General features: G+C 44.5%; 1 protein-coding gene across 2 annotated transcripts in view; it reads left to right on the forward strand.

Moving 5' to 3' along the window:
* Positions 1-20,066, forward strand: part of ALDH1A2 (aldehyde dehydrogenase 1 family member A2) — a 127,797-nt gene extending 107,731 nt beyond the window's left edge. For both annotated transcript variants that reach the window (XM_070469229.1, XM_020906161.2), the window contains exons 8-13: positions 5,841-5,943; positions 8,153-8,337; positions 9,732-9,896; positions 10,592-10,749; positions 11,200-11,274; positions 18,176-20,066. In XM_070469229.1, the coding sequence (XP_070325330.1) occupies positions 5,841-5,943; positions 8,153-8,337; positions 9,732-9,896; positions 10,592-10,749; positions 11,200-11,274; positions 18,176-18,248 (759 nt within the window). In that variant the 3' untranslated portion in view covers positions 18,249-20,066. The remainder of the gene's footprint in view (positions 1-5,840; positions 5,944-8,152; positions 8,338-9,731; positions 9,897-10,591; positions 10,750-11,199; positions 11,275-18,175) is intronic.
* The last annotated feature ends 794 nt before the right edge of the window (positions 20,067-20,860 follow it).

Consider the following 20,860-nt stretch of genomic DNA (forward strand, 5'->3'; position numbering starts at 1 on the left):
AGGAAGCAACAACCTTAAATAAAAAGGGCACGGGAAGCCTTTCATAGTCTTTTTTGTCTTGTATAACAAATTATTTTCCATGCAAAGCTCCAAATTGCATTTCCTACCCTACTGCATTGCCATGAGCATGGTTCTGGTACACTGTGACTCTTCCAGGGATACTCCTGATATCAATCTTGAAGACTGTTCGAAATGAGGATGGGAGTCAGTGTTGACTTGTGCCAACATTCCAGCTGAGAGTTAGCCCAGTTCCATTATGTGTGGGCGAGCCCCAGGTCCCCGCCCTTGCCTGTTCAGGGGACACAGATACAGCTGAGAGACTCTGCAGGGAGCACCAAGTTAAGACGCTGCATGATAGAACAAGATCACTTACTCTTTCATAATGAACTTTTTGTGGGAAACTGAGAAAGATCAGGCTTATTTCCCATTCAGTGCATCTGTGATGCCTCTATGAAAGTTGAGTTCTGCTCAAAGACAAGAAGAATCCAGAAAGAATTGTAGAGAGACCCTCAGAATGAACAGGGCCCCTGAGTCTTTTTTAACTCTTACAACTTACTGGGTCTGTGTATGTGTATATGTGTTCAGTTGCTCAATGGTGTCCAACTCTTTGGGACCCCATAGACTGTAACCCACCAGGCTCCTCTGTCCATAGGATTTTCCCAGCAAGAATACTGGAGTGGGTTGTCATGCCCTCCTGCAAGGTGATCTTCCCAACGCAGGGATCGAACCTGGGTCTCCTGCATTGCAGGCAGATTCTTTACTGCTGAGCCACTGGGGAGGCCCGCCACTGGGGCGCTGAGGGCCAGGTTAACTGCCTGGCGGGTATCTGCATTCGTCAGATGAAGAAGCTGAGGCCCAGGGAGGTGAAGCCACTTTCCCGAATCAAAGGTTAGTTGGAAACCAAGCCAGAGCTTATAGTAAATAGGTCTTCTCACTCCTGTGGGCCAAATTGTAGTGTATTAACCTGGTCAAGGTTATAATTAGCTAGGTTGTCAGAAAATAGGACAGGATGTATAGTAAGTATATTGGAAAATCTTATTTGAAAAAAAAAATATAATGATAAATTTGGTCAAAATCTGGTCTTTGTGCCTTTATTCTATTTACTCCATATTCACATACAGGATTTAGTTTCTCAAACTGTTTATTTCTTTGTTTTACCTCACAGATTGGCTATTTATCAGAATAGGGTTTAGTTTTACAAAGTCCACCCCATTGCCTTGACTCGAACCACTCAGAAGGCCTGTCCATCCTGGCAGCCTCATTTAGCTCATCATATGTTCCTCCCTTCTGTTCGTGTATAAACATGACTGGCGTGGCACATAAATATCCCCACAAAACTTTTCTAACATGAGCTACTTAATCCCAGGTCTGTACTTCATTTGATGTCTGTACTTCACTTCTTCCTGGACTTTCCTACCCCAGAGATTTTAACTTCAGAAACCTTTGCATGGGATTCAGACAAGTAATATTTTAGGTTGCTTTGCACAGGACGTATCATATTTTGTAAGAGTCAGTTCTCATGTGAACTCTTTATTTTTAAACATTACTCTTTCCTGATAGAATTCCCTGCTTTGGAGTCACATCTATTCTTCCTGTTGTCTCTTTCCTGCTGAGCGTAGTGAGGAGTGCCTCCCTTCAGGGTCACTTAATTTCATTCCATTTGTGGGGAGAATTCCTGAGTAGTAATGTATTCTTCAAAGACAGTCTGACCTGGAAACTGAGAGTAAAATGGGAACGCTTATGATACCCAATCCTGTAATTAATGAAGGTTTCATCCTAGCCCACTTCTCTGGGTGAGGTTCAAAGGAGCCTGACCCTGGATTATAACAAAATGCTGCACAATCATAATTCCACTGTTCAGAGCTAATATTAAATCAGGCCCAGATTTTGCTGTACTTATTGAACACCTGTTAGGTTTACATGGGAATCCTCTTAGCTGTGAGTTCCTGTGGATAGGAGCAGTACCTAGCATTTTGCTTAACACATAGTAGGAGAACCAGGAGTACATGTTGAATGAAGGGGATTGATGAGAAACTGGGATTTTTCAGAGTATTCTGTCATGAGCCACTCTAGATGGATGTGGTTCTCCTGTAGCATAGGTAACACATCCAGTTCTTTCTTGAGGCTGGGCTGCAACTTGATCTTCTTCCAAAGATGAAAAGGAAAAGCGTTACTCATCTGAGATTTGCCTTGCTTTGTTTAGTACAAATTTGGTTTCTAAGGAAAGGTTGGCAAAGCATTGACACAGGAAAAATTATTCTTAGGTATTCTTCTTTGATGACCATTGACTGTGCAAGATTTTTGTATAGTTACTGTAGCCATGAAAATACTAATCATTGGACAGCATTCTTAGTGCAACAGATACCAAGCCATAGAGCACTTTGATGAATGTCAGGGAACAGAGCTAACAGAAATGTCATGCCAGCAGGCCAGCACTCTCTTCACCAATGCCAAACATTTATTCAGCGTCTTCCTGTGTGTAAAAGCCATGGTTTCTGCTTCCTTTTGCTTGGTTTTCAAAAGTCAGTCTGAAGGCAGAATATGTTTTGTAGCTGATGAACTGTGATCATTATTTGTGTCTGTAAAAAGTGATATTCCTCCTGTCTTCTAAGTTCAAGGACAAGGTTTTGGTGGTATGTGGCATGTGTTAGGTGCTCAGCAAATATGTAAAGGAAGGCAAAGTGCTGGAAGGAGGTTAAGGGAAGGAGAGGAAGTGGTCCACATTTGGACCCTGAAGTCAGCCTGCACAGAGCCCAGCAGGCTCTGCAGCAACCATCTGGGTAACCTAGTAACAGCCATTGATTTCTAACTTGAGCTTATTGTTCTTTAAAATGAGATAATACCTACCTTGTAGGGGTTTTGAGAGGCCTAAGTGAATGAATACGTGTAAATGTCTTATATAAACCCACTCAGTAAATGCTAGTTTTTTAATATAATTAATAATAATGTTTATGACTTCTAGTGATAGTGATTTATCTTCTTTGAGAAAGCTCTTCTCTCTTTATCTTCCTGGACTTTGAAATGAATCCCCATCAGTTAATATGGATTCCTCAGGGGAGACAGAGCCAAGCCCTATTGCCCTCATGTGGGTTCGCTTCTACTGGACTCTCAGGCTTCAGTCCTAATCTCACCCACCTGCTGTTCTCTGACCAGCATAGAGGCTGAAATCCTCCTTTCTATTGTGTACCCATACTTCCCTCATGCAAGAGAAGTAGCACATTTGCTTGAGAATGAGGGCTTTGTTAGCCCGTATTCCTGGGAAGTAGAAGAGAGACGCGCAGGCAAGTGGGTAAGGGCAGTCTGGCCATGGACTCGTCTGCGCATTAATCCTTAGGATCAGATGTTAGTGTTTCTTACACCTTCGATGAGCAATAGTGTTCTGCATCTGAGGGACTCTTAATTTTACCTCTTTTACCAAAGTTAGATTTCCTCAGAATGGGAGTATATTTTCTAAATTTTTCTTGCCAGGAGGTAGAGTAACAATAAAAATATAAAAAGCATTTAATCCAGCTAGTGAGCAGTATTGGAGATTGGTGGCATGTAAGAGAGTTTCCTTGGTGTTTTCCCAAGGTAATTGATATGCATACATAGTTGGGAGCCCTGGGAGGAGACCGGCTTTGGAAGGCCCCACCCCTTACAGACCATTCCTGTTTCTCTTCTGGAGCGAGGTGGAGGCTGACCTCTCCTACCTGGATGTGGGTAACTCATATGGGCACTTACTGTGTGCCAGCCTGGGTTCTGAGGGCCATCGATCTTAGATCACTGCATCCTCAGGACAAGTAAGTTCGGATGTTGTTGTTATTCAGTTGCTAAGTTATGTCCAACTCTTCGTGCCCAGGCTTCCCTGTCCTTCACTATCTCGCATAGTTTGCTCAGACTCATTCATGTCCATTGAGTCGGTGATGCCATCCAACCATCTCATCCTCTGTCGTCCCCTTCTCCTGCCTTCAGTCTTTCCCAGCATCAAGGTTTTTTCCAGTGAGTCAGCTTTTCACATCAGGTGGCCAAAGTATTGAATCTTCAGCTTCAGCATCAGCCCTTCCAATGATATTCAGGGTTGATTTTCTTTAGGATTGACTGGTTTGATTTCCTTGCTGTCCAAGGGACTGTCAAGAGTCTTTTCCAGCACCACAATTTGAGAGCATCAATTCTTCGGTGTTCAGCCTTCTTCATGGTCCAGCTCTCACATTCATACATGACTACTAGAAAAACCATAGCTTGACTATATGGACCTTTGTTGGCAAAGTGATGATATCTCTGCTCTATTTAATATACTTTCTAGGTTTGTCATTGCTTTTCTTCCAAGGAGCAAGTATGTTTTAAATTGATGGCTGCAATCACTGTCTGTAGTGATTTTGGAGCCCAGCAAAATAAAATCTGTCACTGTTTCCATTTTTTTCCGCTTCTATTTGCCATGAAGTTCTGATGCAAGTAGTGTTTACGGAGGAGGGAATGGCTCCATTTATGGGGGAGGGAATGGAGGCTCAGAAAAGATTTTTTTAAATCCCAAGCTCAAAACAGTTAAGTGTTATAATCAGTTTTTAAAAAATCCAGGCTCCAGGGCCTTTTAACTGCTCTACAGTGCTTGAGGAGTTATCAGTCAGGGTCTCAATCAGAGACTAGAGGAGTCCAACATATATTTAGTATTTCTCTTCCCCTAGACTTTTAAAATACGTTATTTTCAGTAGGATTGCAGGCATGAGTAACTGTTTTCATCTCAACAAGGGCACACTGACTATAAGAACTATGTGGTGGCTCAGCGCTTTCCACGGAGTGACCTCTGTCCTCTAGTAGAGCAGCCCCTGTCGCAGACCAGGTGCCCTGGAAGGAGTTGCTGAGGTCGAATTTGCCATGCAGGTTCTATGCTATTGGGCATCCCAGCTGAAGGGCAGTGGAAACAGGGGAGGTGGAGCTGCAGTGTAGGCCTGACGGCCTCAGCCAAGCACGTGGGTGTGGTGAAGCAGAGCTGTCTTAACGGTGGTACCACTGCCACCGACAGGCAGTGGGTGTGGGACCCCAGGGGAGGGTGTCCCCTCCGGTGAGGAAGCTCTTTTCAGAATGAGCTGACAGCATTCCTAGTCACTGAGGCAATGCATTCTTTCTTGAATAGGGGCCCTAGGTGCTGCATCCATGCTTCTATCTTGATACTTTCAATGCTGTTAACAATGTGAGTCTACACAATCGGAAATGCTTTCTTCAAACTCACTTCTTGCTTGCTTGGATTCTAGATTAATGGGCATTACACAAATAAAGACAGGTTCTCAGCTTTCTGGAATCCTTTCACTATATCCCTAGGCAGAAGCAGAGGTATGACATCAATATATATATGTATATATATATATGTATACATATATATATATATATTTGGGCCATGTGATTAAAGTCATACCTGGCATTTTTGGAGATACATGAAGAATTTGTTTTATACTCATAAAAGTCTTTCAAGTGGAGCCAGTTGGCTTTTTTTCTAGAGGCCAGAGTCCAAAGCTAAAAGCCACAGTGCAGTGGTGGAAAATCTCTAGTTACATATTGCTTGCCAGTTGTCTTTAGAGAAATCGTTCAGTGATTAAGAATCAGGTTTAACCCTCTTTTCCTTGCTCCTTCCATCATGAAACTAAAGCTGTCTTCCAACTCCCTTCAGCACAGACATGAAACAATCCCAAATTACATATCTTGTCCACACAAGGTGACCACAGGAGCCGATCCTGTGTATCCAGCGGGTGCTTTGCCCTGCAGGGTCCACTACCACCCTGTCCCACTGTTGCATACAGCTGCCTCTGGCCACTTTATGGTCTCAACTGCAAGATGTGCAAAACCTCTCTCCATTGCCCTTCTTTCAGGTTGGAAAGCTTATCCAAGAAGCAGCTGGAAGAAGCAATTTGAAGCGAGTAACCCTGGAACTTGGAGGGAAAAGTCCCAACATTATTTTTGCAGATGCTGACTGTAAGTCCACCACATATGTGCTACCTTGTCCTGGCACACTGCCCTGTGGTGCTCACTTTCGTTATCTCCACTTTAGACAGAACATGCAGAGAAAGGTCTTTGAAGCTAAGTGGCATTCAAGGAGAAAAGTCTAGACCCTTCATTCTAAGGAGAAAAACCTCTCTCCACTTTTGGGAAAGACCACTTATAATCAGATAGAGTTTGTTTTCTAGACATCATAAAGCCATTTTGATTCTGTGATGTTGTAGAATATAATAGAAGAGGTGAAGGCTTGGCCACTGTTGCACAGTGGAAAGAACAGTGTGGTTTAAGCCTCTCAACGCTGGAAATGTAGCCTCCGCCTAGATTCAAGAAATCTGAAACGCCTCATGTATGCCTGGTAGCTTTGTAGATCATTAAATTTTTTTAGTTCACCAGCCCTGCCAACGTTGTCCCAAACCCACACCCTCTTCTCTTGTTTAGCTGCCCACTCCCCTTTCTGTTTCTCCTGTGGCTTTCAGTAAGATTGATGACACACTATGGTCACTTCTGTATGTGTGTTGTGTGTTGTGTTAATCCCTTAGTCATGTCCGACTCTTTGGGACCCCACGGACTGTAGCCCACCAGCCTCCTCTGTCCATGGGATTCTCCAGGCAACAATACTGGAGTGGGTTACCATTCCCTTCTCCACAGTTTTGTATGAATAGACCTAAATTGGAGATGATCACACCTTGGCAGTAAGACTATACAGAGGCTTGGAGCTACAATCTAGGAAACCCCATGTCTCCTGATAGGCTGCTCTCTAGTCCACTCTGCATAGGAGTGGTCCTTCTGTTTGGGAAAACTTCCCAGGGAATGAAATTAACAAACTTCTTTCAAGCATCCTTTTTCTTCTTCACATGCTGCCAAGCAGCCCTGCTCCCTCAATTTCACTATTAGAGGTGTCAGAAAGCAGAAAGAAGATTGCCTGAATTTCAGCCCTAGCTTGGAATTTGCAAAGAATTCAACTTTATTCTAGTTGTCAAAGGGATCAGAATTCTATAACTAAATTCCTGTTAAAATGTAGGCACTCCACTGACAGTGCATTGATTGATTCATTGAGTCAGTCATTTAGCAACTAGCAAACACTGCTTCCCTCGAGACTCAGTGGTAAAGAGTCTGCCTGCAGTGGAGGAGCCGCAGGAGATGCGGGTTCGATCCCTGGGTTGGGAAGATCCCTTGAGGAGGGCATGGCAACCCACTCCAGTATTCTTGCCTGGGAAATCCCAAGGACAGAGAAGCCTGGCAGGCCACAGTCCATAGAGTCACAGAGTCAGATATGACTGTGCACACAGACACCAGGTTTATTAATACTGTTTTCAAGTATAAGATACAAGAGATGAAAATGAGTTACCACATGCTATTATAGAGTTCCATGTAAATATAGAGGAACTTTAGTGTCTTCAAAGACTATCATTGCTGTTACAGTTTAATTCACCAAAACACTAATTAAAAGCATAACTGCAAGGTCTTATAGATTAGGGATCGCAAATTGGCAGTCTATAGACCAAATGCAGGGTATGGCTATGTTTGTGCTGTGTGTGCTAAGTCGCTTCAGTCATGTCCCACTCTTTGCAACCCTATGGACCATAGCCCACAAGGCTCCTCTGTCCATGGGATTCTCCAGGCAAGAATACTGGAGTGGGTTGCCATGACCTCCTCCAGGGGATCTTCCTGACCCAGGGAGTGAACCCATGCCAACCCACCACTGGCAGGTGGGTTTCCTAATACTAGCACCACCTAAGAAGCCCCATGGCTATGTTTATTTCTAAATATTACACAAAATATTAATTTCTGCTTTTTCTTAAAACTTGGAATCTGGCAACCCTGGGCTATGTCTATGCATAAGGGTTCTGAGTCTCTGTCACACTGCTTTACTACCAATGCATTATCTGCCCAGCCCCTTGGATTATTGGGGTTTGAGACTCCTTTTATAGATAATGTGGTCTGATTCCTCTTTTATATAGAAGAAGAAAGGGATTCCAAGAGTAGATTGCCAAGCTTAACATAGCCAATAGTGTCAGGGTCTGGTTAGAACTAGAAAAAAGCTGTGTTCTCAGTCCAGTGCTTTCCACTGGGCTGCTTACGGTTCTGCTCTGCAGTGAGCATGACATTATGCCTGGTTCTTTGGGGAGGGGAGGGAGGCAGTCCCATAGATTGGTGTTGAGAACATGGCTGTTTCCTCTTGTAGTGGACTATGCCGTGGAGCAGGCTCACCAGGGTGTGTTCTTCAACCAAGGCCAGTGCTGCACTGCAGGATCTCGAATCTTTGTGGAGGAGTCCATCTATGAAGAATTTGTGAGAAGAAGTGTGGAGCGGGCCAAGAGGCGCATAGTGGGGAGTCCCTTTGACCCCACCACCGAGCAGGGACCCCAGGTAGAGAAATCATAGACATGTCCTTAATCCCTGGTGAGCACAGAAATAGGACATTGTAACGGAACCCAACAAAGCACCATCCTCCTTACTCTTCCTTCTCAGTTGTCTTCATGGCTGAAAATATAGCCATCAAGGCATTACTTGCTTGTGTCTTATACTTCTCTTTTCATTTCTAAATTTTATCTCTGAAAAACTAAGGGATTAGGACTGCCTTAAGGGTATCATCAACTTTGGGGGTAAGTTGGAGTCTCTTGGCTCTAGAGAAGGATCCAGGCATGGAAAGATGGATCTTAACTAGAAGCCACTTCTTAACTGTTGGATTCAAGACATCCCCACAGGTGCCACAGTCAAGGAGGGCAGGTATCTCTCCTTCCCAGAAGCCATTTATCCTTTTACCGGCTGCCAAGGTTTCTTTTCCACCAACCTGACCCACTCTGGGGAAACCACTTGCAGCTCGTAAATGTGTAGGGAACAAGAGCTGTCTGCTTTTTCCTCTGCCATGTGGTTCTCTCTTACTCTGAATGCCTCATGCACTGTGGTGAAGGAGGAGGCCCACAGACCCCATGCAGACTGCAATCCTGAGCTCTGCAGGTCCTCTCCACTCATCTAGGTGTATTTCCAGGTGAATTCTAGTTTTGAACTGAGAATATTTAAAGGAATATGTAGACCATATCTCATCTGGATCATGAGAGCATGGGTTTTCCTGATGAGAGACATCATCTCCTTAGCTTGGGGGCCATTTGAGAGAAGACTAAAGTTCTAACAGCAGTTCAAACCTAAGTGAGTATAGGTTTTTATTTTATTTACAATAGCAATTGAGCAATAACTCTGTAACTTGGGGGCCTCATGGGGGAAGGCAAGAATGACCTTTATTTTATGGACTAGGATACTAGCTCTCACTCTTTAAACTTAATCCTTTCCTCTGATGGTTTAACTGTAGTTCCATAAAAACACTACCCCAATAGGATTTGATGTGTAGCATCATGTACAGGGGCTGTGTGTTAGCCCCTCTGTTGTTTTCATCTGTTTAGTATCAGTACAAGTTGCTACACTATTCATTTGTCTACAAGGCTAATTTTTACTTTTGTAAAAAGTCAGTAGTCAATCGACCAATATCTCTGTCATTGAGAAACATTGCTTAAATCTTGAACTGGTACTTATGATTTGTCAGTAACAGCAGAGCAGTGCATTTATTGGGTTTCTTGATGTATTAGGTTGAACCATACAAAATTTCCCTTTTTGTAGGTCAAAAATGGTTAATTAACAGCAGTTCCATGTGATATGACTAGGTGTTATGAAACTTTGAAAAAAAATCACAAATGAGAGCTTCTTGAGTGTATTTTACTCCATTTTCAGAGATTTCACTTGGAGTCATTAGGTGCTTTCTTCCACAGATTGACAAGAAACAGTACAACAAGATCCTGGAGCTCATCCAAAGCGGTGTGGCTGAGGGTGCCAAGCTTGAGTGTGGAGGCAAGGGGCTGGGCCGAAAGGGATTCTTCATTGAGCCCACAGTGTTTTCCAATGTCACTGACGACATGCGGATTGCCAAGGAGGAGGTAGCTCATAGACCTCAAGAGCAGCCACGTCTTCCAGGGCTGTTTCCAGGGTGTTTCTAGTAGACAGTATTAGAGGTTTAGTTCTTTGTGCTTTATATACATCATACAGTAGCAATAAACATGGCTATGGACATCCCACTTCAAGAAAAAAGCTAGACAAAAAGGCAAGCAAGCTAGATGGAGGCCAGGTGATGGCACTTTATGATTGTAGTTGTTATTGGCCAACAGAATAAATAAACAATAAACATATAAGTAAAAGTCAATCACTAGTCTCAGTAATACATTGATAACAGTTAAGTTCCCCCTGATGTAGGTCATTAGGCTGTTAACCAGGAAAGAGAAAGCACCCAAGCATCATCACACTTTTGCAGGAGAGGACCAGTTGCAGATCAACCAGCAACCCAGAGGAGTAGCTCTCAGTTCTGGAGCAGTGCCTGGGGGCTTGTGGAGAACACAGCTTTAGAACATACAGTGAAATCAAGGGATGCCAGGCAGGGCCAGGGAGTGGAGGTGTTAAACTCTAAGGATAGACTTATGTAATCTTACTCTGGGAAAGCTTGGGATATTTTACAGTTATATTCTGCTAAACTTAAACATCATTTAAATGATGAAGGCAGAATACACTTGCCTGAAATTTGGAGAACAGGTGAAAGGATGGCAAAGCATCCACGTTGGATCAATCTGTTTTGTCACAGATCTTTGGCCCTGTTCAGGAAATTTTAAGGTTTAAGACTATGGATGAAGTTATTGAAAGAGCCAACAACTCAGACTTCGGACTTGTGGCAGCTGTCTTTACTAACGACATCAACAAGGCCCTCACAGTGTCTTCTGCAATGCAAGCCGGGACTGTTTGGTAAGATCAGGGTCAGTCTCGTTCTGGCCATAACACATTCTGTGGGGCGGGGGTGGGGGTGGGGGCCGCGGGGCCTTGTAATTCTTCAGAGCCTGTGTGAAATAAGCACATAAACTCTGGAAAGATGGGGGAGACTGACCAAAGACTTCACCCTGAGAAGGGACACTTCCTATTGGCTAAATCAGGAAATCTAAAGCGTGGGAGGGAGACTCAAGAAAGAGGAATATATGTATACATATAGCCGATTCACTTTGTTGTACAGCAGAAACAAATACAACAGTGTAAAGCAATTATCCTCCAATAACAATTTTAAAAAAACACAAAAAATTATAAAATTTTCATGTGGGAAAAGGAATTTAAAAATAGAACTTGCAAAAGAAATGTCATACCAGTGGGATTATTTCTGTGTAAACAGAACTCATGCTAACAGTACATGTTTTGTTCTTTTAGGATCAATTGTTACAATGCCTTAAATGCCCAGAGCCCCTTTGGGGGATTCAAGATGTCTGGAAATGGGAGAGAAATGTAAGTGTCCCAAGATGCTGGTGCCCAAAGAGAAATAGAGTTGCAAATAGCAGCACTGAGTGTACTCACATCAGTGAATTCTTTTACTCTCATCCATTCATTAAACAAACACTATGTTGAAAACACATGTCTATAAACAAAACACACATTACAAGGATAACTAAAACACAACAATGCCCTTACCTTAAGGGGCAATGGAGAAAACTTCAGGCACCAGTAATCTCATGTAATAGGTGCTGTTATAGAAGCAGGTTAAATATCTTGTTAAGTACAGAGAAAAAAATCCAATTAATTTTGCTTATGAAGTTTCAGAAGGAATAACATTTCAATTTTTTTAGGAGAAGATATTCCAGGCAGAGGGAATAGCAAGAACACTTCCTGTGCATGCAGTCACAGCAAGTACAGAACAGTCCAGACACAAGACAGAATTTGGTGTATTTAAAACAGGTCACCAACTGCCTACTCAGGGACAACTCTGGCCTAGAGAAATGTTTTGGTTTTTTTCCCTCATAACATTTAAAAATCTTTACCTGACATCCAAAAAGAGGAGGCTTTCCATAAAATCTTAAATTTCTTGCTTATTTCATTCTCCCATAGTGGAATTGTTGCAACTGTGAGTTCTGCAGTTCACAGAACTTAATATTGGTGGTTGTTATTTTTACACATACCCAGTTCACTCATTGTCACCTGCTCAGTGCCTATTGGATCTTTTTAGTTTGGGGCTATAGAGCTTGGACATGGGGTGGATGGAAGGGACTTGCTGAAGAAGCAAGTGGAGAGGTTGCTTTAAACCCAGTCTGAAAGGTCTTTAGAGGGCAGATGTGGGAGCTGAGAAGATACCAGAGATTTTAAGGGCAGCATTCTTGGTATAGAGAGGATGTTTTGGTAGAGATTACAGGAAGATAATCTATTATGAGAATTTTGCAGTAACAGTAATAGGTATTAATCAGATGCCTGCTCTGCATGTAGCTTTATTCTCCCTTCTTATCTAACATTGTCTGATTTTGCCTCATTTGCTTTTCACAGTAATTCTATGGAATAGATACATTTATGTTTATCTCATAGATGGTTCAGATGAGAAACTAAGGGTTGGAGTGGTTAAGTAGCTTGCCCAAGTTACACAGCCAGTAAATAGCAGATCTGAGCTTAGAACCAAAATTTTGGTGGTTTAGTTTCTGTGATGTCTGGCCAAGGAAGTGTGGGTATCAGGTTTAATAAGGACTCTTCCGGGTTAGGATCAGAGCTGGACTGCCCTCTTGTGATGCTAAGGATGTGAAAAATGGGACTGTGGCAGAGGAAAACTAGAGGGGTTGTATTTGCAGTTTCATATATAGATGGATTTTTAGAATGGCTTTGAAGAAGGAACGGTAGCTAGGGTCTTCCTGAGCTGATACCTCCCCTCATCCCCAAAACTTGAATTTTGAAAAGAGCTGGATCCATGTTTTCTAAATCTTGTGACTCTTAAAAGGAAATATCTTCTATGCCCACTCTTCCCAGCATTACTGAATATATCATTTTTTTAAACAAATGTTCAGTTCACAGTTAATCTTCTAACAAGTACTCAGCATATACTTTGTGCCAATCATGATCCTTGGTCTGTGGGGAAAGGTCCAGCTCATTGAATTACTTCAAATTTTGTTGGATAAATTAAATACACATCACTTAAAGAATCGAAAGAATTCCAGAACAGCCTGTGAAGTGATAGAGGAATTCAGGGGTGATAGAGATGGTGTGAGCCAGAGAAGTCCAGGACAACTTTAGATGTGATCTCTTACAGGGATTTGAATTGGCCTTGAAAGAAGAGGAACATTTAAGTAGATGAAGAGAGAGGAATAATTTTTTAGGGTTGGTGGGCAAAACAGGGTGGCAGTGAGGGAAGGGTGAGCAAAGGCACTATCGTAGAAATGTGTGGTGTTTAGGGAGAAGAGGAGTGAACCCAGGACCAGCACAGAAGATTCACATCTTTACATACTGTAACTAAGAATTTCTACTCCTGGGCCATTACACCATGAAAATGAAGTTTAGCTTTGAGATTTAGCTTTGAGGCTAAGAGCAGAGTTTCTAGAATCACAGCTCAGATATGTACCCTGGCTCTACTACTTAATTCCTGTGCCACCTTGGACAAATTACTTAATCTCATTAACCTTCAGTCTCATCTATAAAATGGGAATTGTTGTTGTACTTCCTCCACAGGGTTGCTGTGAGGATTGAATGTGAGAATCAAGTATGCCAAATATCCATCAGGGTGTCTGACAAACCTTCAGAAACTCTGAGCTGCTGTCATCATTATTGATCAACTAAATGACTGCCATTTAGTAGACAATCCATTTTTCTCTTAATAAATGTATTACTTTAGAAAGGCGGCATCAGTTTTCCTAACTTTCAGCCAGTACCATCAACCTGCTTTCTGTCTGTGGGGACGCCAGTGAGAAGCTGCTCTCGTTTGGCCCTTTGCTCCTGGCCTTCAGGGCCTACCAGTGGCTCTGCAGCCAGAGCCTGTTTGTTGTTACTAGTATTTCTCGTTATTAATATTCTTTCAGCTTTGATAAGGTCTCCATGTACTCATCTCTTAACTTGCCTTAACTTTCTGCTCCTGCTTCTCAAGGTACATTCAACCTGTTTCATTTCCTGCCCCTCTGTTTGTGTTCCCGCAGCCTCTGAAATGTCAGGGCCGTCACTGGCTCTGGAAATGCTGCTCCCATAGACTGTTACAGGTCATTAACAGGGTGTGTCATGGGCATAACATAGACTTGTCATATGTAACCGCTGGTTGGCAGTTTCTCATCCCAGGCTGGCCCTGGACGCTCATCATGGGGCAAGCCTTCTACCAGGATTCAAGCTTGTGACATTGTCCAGTGCAGAACTTTCTATCGGAAACATTGCCCTTGCCTAGAAAGAAGGTCCAGGGAACAGTTTGGCTGTGTCAGAACCACACAGACTAGTGGCCTCTCTCTCTACTCATCTCATGGGCACGAACGGTGATTTGGCTTTCTCTTAAAAAATAATTGTGAAACAGTGCTCTTTAATGAGACTCACTTCATCTTGTCTAAATTATATGAGTCTTTGTCCCTGTTTGCCCCCAAAACATGTTTTCTCTTCCTTAAATGACCCTGAGTGGTAGGAAATGCTTCAAGTAGAAGAACCTGCCCTGCCCTGGTCCTTCACTCTTCCTTCTTATTTAATACAGTCCCAGAAACTCTGCCTCACCTTCCAGCTGGACAGAATTGTTTCTCTCAAGGCCTGTAGGCTCCATGCAACTTTGGTTCCTGGCATCGCCTTGCCTGCTACTAAGAGGCACAGGGGAGGTAGCACTTTCTGAGGTCTGTCTGAGCCTCTGATCGCTCCCCTACAGAGCTGTGGAAAGGGCTGCCCTCTGCAGGTAACCTGGAGATGGTTGTTGTTCAGTCGTTAAGTTGTCTCCAACTCTTTGCAACCCCATGGACTGCAGCATGCCAGGTTTCCCTGTCCTTCACTATCTCCCAGAGCTTGCTCAAACTCAAGTCCATTGAATTGGTGATGCCATCCAACCATCTCATCCTCTGTCACCCCTTTCTCCTCCTGATCTCAGTTTTTTCCAGCGTCAGGGTCTTTTCCAGTGAGTCAGCTCTTTGCATCAGGTGGCCAAAGTATTGGAGCTTCAGCTTCATCACCAGTTCTTCCAAGAATATTTAGAGTTGGTTTTTCACCTAGTGGGTTGGCCTTTAATTCCTAGGGTCAGAGACTTGACTGAGTTTCTCTCAGTTCTGCCTGTTCAGCTAGTTCCATCTATTTCAATCTTCATGTCTTTGCCTATCTCATTAAGCTCTCCTGAGACAAGAGGTCATAAAGCCCAAGCTATAAAATATGTGTCACAAACCTGGGGGATGGAAAGAAAGCTGTGAACCTCAGCATTTTAAAAACTAAGGACACAGGCTTTGAAGACAAGAAGCGCTGTTTGGATGCCCTGAGTTTGTGTGTGTGTGTGTGTGTGTGTGTGTGTGTGTGTGTGTACAGTATGCGGGTGCATGGGAAAGTCACCTGCAGGCTGGGAGAGGGGCTTGTCAAGCACGCCTATCTGGTGATGCCCCTCTCAGAGGTTCTAATTTAGTAGATCTGGGCTAGGGCCCAGGATTGCATTTTTAACAAATTTCTGGAATAATTCTGGTGCAGGTGATCCAGGGACCCTGCTCTGAGAAATGCTGCTGTAAGCCAAAGGAAAGGGCAGGGAAACAGACACCCTAAGCAGAAATCCTTGTTTGTTTTATGCATGAGTCTGAGTGATTTCCTGAAACAGCTGATTGAGAGACACCAAAATTTAACATATTACTTTACCTCATATGTACGCCGAGTTTGGTTCATCTTTGGGAATATAACCTAGTCTGGTCAAGAAGCAGGAATATAGGCTTCTCAATGTCCTGTGCCCTGAGCCATGACCTTGCTGGGCAGATGACCATGTAGAGATACTGGGGCGTGTCAGTAAGAGTGCATCTGCCTTTTGTGCAGCAGTGAACTGCTTCCTTACTGTGCCACAAAATTTAACTGGATTAAGAAAAATTTCAGTATATTTGAGAGAAAGACCCCGGAAGGAGATGGCAGAATAGCTGAAGAACTGAAATATCAACGCTTTCTGAGACCTTACAGCAGTATTGCTCAAAGTCTGGATTCAATGACCACCCATCTCATGGTCTCTTGGGCTTTTCCCCAGACCTACTGGAACAGAATCTTGGGAGGGGATTGGTCAGGAACCTACACTTTAAGCAAGCTTCGTGAGTGATATGTATACTAACATTCAGGAACTGATGTCAGAAAGACAGCTGGGTACCAGGAGATGGGGATGAGTTGGCTGGAGTCATACAGCCAATTAACAGAGAGCCAAGGTGGCACTGCTGTCTGCTGCCCCCTGCCCCAGTGTTCTGCTTTACTCACTGTCCTAAGACCTCTCACTGGCTTTCCTTGCGGTCCAGGCCCATGGGCATTATTTCCTTTTGTGGCAGATATGAACCCAATCCTCCATCTCAGAGCAGTCTGAACGCTTACAGCAGCTGGCTGCCTGGGATCCAAGAGAGGAGCACCCCCAGTCCAGCAGGGTTTTCTATTGCTTTGAGCACCCAGAAGTTTGGGATCTGACAGTCACACTGGAATGCGAGTTCCTGCCTTTGAAGGCTTTCTTCCGTTTCTCCCAGCCTAGCTAGAGATCTGAGGGCAGGGGTTCAGGGTCTGCCCCAAGTGCATGCACAAGCGTGGGAACACAAAGGGAGTAACCATGCTTCAGACAGGAGGCAGATGATGTCCGTGATGGAGAGACACATGCACAGTTGCCCAAGGGCAGGAAAGAGTCCAGTGAGAGCCAGAGCTGAGCTGGTAATAAGAGACAGCCTGGTTGGAGCCAGCGAGGGAACCATATACGAATGGGGCAATCCCAAGTTTATTCTTCTCATCCCTGGAGCAAGATGGCCAATACAGATGAGAGGACAGCACGCTTGACCCAATCTCTGATGTCCTGGGGGCTGGGGGAAGGGGGCATGACCCCTCAGGTGCCCTGGTGCTCAGAGAAGCTGCTGGAAATAAATGAGGAACCTTGTGTGGTGCCAGGAAAGTTATCAGATAACTCCCACAGTTATCAGGTGCCTTCTTTGAACCTGGTGCTATGGGCCACACACTAGGTGTGGGGGAGGACAGAAAGCTATATCAGTAAGATACAGATTGGTGGGGGAGAGAGCGGCCACCACCCTCCCCCACCCTGCCCCGTGGCGCAGACAGCGCAGTAGAGGCGGGTACACGGTGCTCTGAGCACAGAGGAGTAGGGTGCTCTCCTGAGAGCGTGAGGAGACGCTGCACAGAGGAGTGACTTTAAAAAGAGAAGAAAAAAGTTCAAGTATTTTATAGAAAAAAATTAAGAGAACATACTTGATCCAGCAATGAAATAGAGAAAAGAAAAGAAGCATTTAAAGAGAGGTAAAATGAGAAGGAACTTGAGAAAAGAGGTGAAGAAAAGGAGCATGGTGTCAAGGAGGCTTGTCCTTGCCCCAGCATCCTTAGAGCAGTGGTTGCGGGGCTTCGTCTCCTGTGGCCACCTAGGCAGGTGACCTGGCACCCACCCCTCCCTCTCAGGCCGGACCACCTGCAGGCTCCTCAGAGGCTGGGACCAGTTTTGTAGTTTCTGTCTCACCCCGCCCAGCACAGTGCTGCCCCATGGTAGTAGCCATCAGTGTGTGTTTACCAAATGATACAGATGCCCTGGTCCATGACCAAGATCCCAGAGAGTGCCGTGAGCCAGGAGGGGAAGTGACCAAAGGCAAGTCTTGGGGAACAGCTTACTACCACATCCCAGTTCCTCTTCAGTCAGTTATTTTGATTTCTTGACTCTTTCCCCTGACTCGGTGGAGAACTGTGGATAGTATTTATTTAGGATTCTATTTTTAAGGCATTATAGGTGATTTGTACTCCTCCATGGGAGGCCTTTAGGTATTTGTTTCCACTTTCTTAGGTGGCTCAATGGTAAAGAATGCAGGAGATGCAAGAGACCTTGATTTGTTCCCTGGGTCAGGTAGATCCTCTGGAGAAGGGAATGGCAACCTACTCCAATATTCTTGCCTGGGAAATCCCACTGACAGAGGATCCTGGCTGGCTGCAGTCAAGGGAGTTGCAAAGAGACACGACTCAGCGACTGAGCATACACATTAAACCCAAGGGCTAACAAGAAGGAATGTAGAATCCCAAGGCGAAAGGACCGTTACCTGGGAACCTTGTGGTTTTCTTTCAGTTGAAGTGGACTAGATCTCCAGGAAACCCAAGAGAGCACAGACAACATCCCCCGTGTCCAGTGATAGGAATGGGGTTTCTACCCCATTTCCTGAAGGGAAAGCCCACGTTGGACTGTTTTGGCCTCAGGTGCCTGATTCTGCCCTTTTCTGTTTTTCAGGGGAGAATTTGGTTTGCGAGAGTACTCTGAAGTTAAGACTGTGACAGTAAAGATCCCCCAGAAGAACTCTTAAGATGGCCAAGAAGGAAGGTGACGACCAGCCTGCACGACTCCCCTCTCTGCTTTCCCTGTGGGGCCCAGCTCTCAGGAATCCCCAATACTCAGTTCTTATTTAACAATTCAAATGACAGCATGTAGACCATTCGCTGGGTGTAATGAATGCAAGCCAGTGGGCGTGGTTTCTTGGCACTCTGTGAGGGATCACCTTAACGATACCAAATATTGGAAATGGGATAAAGGCCCGGGGAGCACCTGTGGGCACATCCAGTGTGTCTTTCTGGGGTGAGGGGCTGAGTAAGGGAGCTGTACTGTTTGATGCCTCTGTCGCAGAGGACTTCACTCATGAGCAAAGGTAGCCTTTCCATTGTCTTCGTTTCCCTCTTCCAGGCTCAAGCTCCCCTCCTGCTCCTCCAAGGAGATCTCAGCTGAGCTCATTTGGGGCAGATGTTTGGGCCGGGAACAATTTTCCAAGGTTTTGCAGCCAAATTACCGTTTCATGTTATCCATTTCTTCAAAGGAAAACATGAAATGGTTTTAGTTAGAGCCAGACAAGATTGAAAATGCCAGGAGTTGGTACACTGCAGATGTACTAAGGAGAAAGAACTTAGGAAGTTTCTGATCCAGTCTGGCTTCCTTACATCTATAAATAACTTGAGTGAAAGATGAGGAGATGGAGCTCCAGAGACCATTCTGTGTAGTTCACAGCCTCGGAGCTCACTGCATGATTTGGGGGTGTGTGTGAGAGATGTGTGTGTGTGTGTGTGTGTGTGTGTGTGTGTGTGCGCGCGTATATGTGCATGTATGCATTTAATTCCTTCTTGATTATTCTGGAATAAGTCAGGGGCTGGGCTATTTTTCATAGAGTGATAAGATCTTTTCCAAAGCTTGTCTTTCAAATCAACCAAAAAGTGATCTGAGTGGACTTGAGAATTTGGAAAGAAGGTAATGCTGGGTGCCTTGTAGAAATAATTCCATGTCCAATTCTGTAGACAATTCACATGAAGTGAATTCTCCCTGCAGTTGGAATCCACAGCCTCTTTTGCGCGCCCCCCCCGCCCCCAGTCCCCTGTGCCCACCACCTGCTAGTCCTGGTGCAGCAAGTGTTGCTTTTGGCTCCCATGCCCTAGATCTACCGGCGGTAACCTCGGAAGATCTGGCCAGGCCTGGAGTTTCCTTCTCCATTTGTAGTGTTCCAGTGTGCCATGATTGCCACGCCCCACCAGAGCTCCACTTGTCATGCCCGTGGCCTGTCCACACACCTTTCTTGCCTCTTGGCCTCCTGGCAGGGTTGGGGGCATGGCGTGAAACAGGCCGGCCCCCTCTCCCCGTCTCCTCATAGCTGAGCACCCCACTGATGCTTCCCAGTGAAGGCTCCATGACGTGGGCAGTGTCAACTTCCTTTCCAGCTGCCGAATCCAATTCATCTCTAACCTAGATGAAGATCGCTTATTTAAAAGTACCAAACCTAACCTAGAGTATATGAAATAAGGGCAACACATATATAGCCTTCTGTATTTAATGGTTTTCTGCTTTCTAACATTGCCGGTTATCTATTTATAACCCTTGTGTCTACTCATGATGTTTTAAAGAAATCTCTACTTGCTGTTATTGACAAAGGACAGTGGCTGGATGCCTTGAGAGATGCCACATTTCTGAGTTCTTTCGTGTGAATGTCATGCTCTCCTCCTATAGCCTGTGTCCCCCGTGAACATATCCACTAACCAGCTAGTTACCTTGAACTGCAATATAGAATGTGAAAATGAAGATTTATTTCTTTTAATTTACTTAAAAAGAAACCTCTGTGCTAGCAATAAAGCATTTATATTGTGTACTTCTTTGGATCTTCTGGCTGTGTTTATCAGTGTCTTAGTGTCATACTGAGTCCATCTAGGCCTTTGGCTCAGCAGCTGGACTTTTCAGATACGTTGCCTGCTCTGGTTACTGAGCAGTCTGGGAGGGTATTCTTGCCATAAGGTAAATGAAGCCCTTATTTCCGACTCTATGTAAATGAAGCTAGGTATACATACAGTTCTGTGTGGCAGACCAGTCCAACCCTGCATGAAACATAGAAAACGACAGTTTTCATTCAGAGTAGCTCCAGGAGAGTTAACGTGTAGAGGAATCTTCAGGCCCTGTTCTCACAAACGTGGACCACAGGACGAGAGCTCACATTTCCTAATGGCATTTATCAGTAGCTTTATTTTTATTTACTGAACTAAAACAAAGTCAGAAACTGACAACCTGATGCAATATTTTTGCAGCTGTAGAAAGGAAGCTGTAAATGGTGACTGCAGGACCAGCCAGAGTATGTTTGCTTTCCATGTGTTTTCAGGGTGGTGCTTTAGGAGAGTGGTTTCCACCCTTTAGACCAGCACATCCCCTCCTCCAACTCCACTTCCCCATCCAAGTCCTGGACAAGTGCAACAAAAACAAAAACCGATGACTTTGACACAAAGGAAGTGGGTCCCAGGGAGAGACATGTTGCTTTGGACTGGGATTACTTGCTTGGACTGCTGGTGTCTTGTTCCTCAGAGGAACAAATTGAGCGTGGGAGAATGCCATCCCTGGGCGTGGGGTGAACTCTAAAATGTAGGCTGTAGGCTCTCTGTGAGTCTACCTCATGTT

The sequence above is a fragment of the Odocoileus virginianus genome, chromosome 6, assembly GCF_023699985.2.
Source record: "Odocoileus virginianus isolate 20LAN1187 ecotype Illinois chromosome 6, Ovbor_1.2, whole genome shotgun sequence".
In the NCBI taxonomy this organism is placed as follows: domain Eukaryota; kingdom Metazoa; phylum Chordata; class Mammalia; order Artiodactyla; family Cervidae; genus Odocoileus; species Odocoileus virginianus.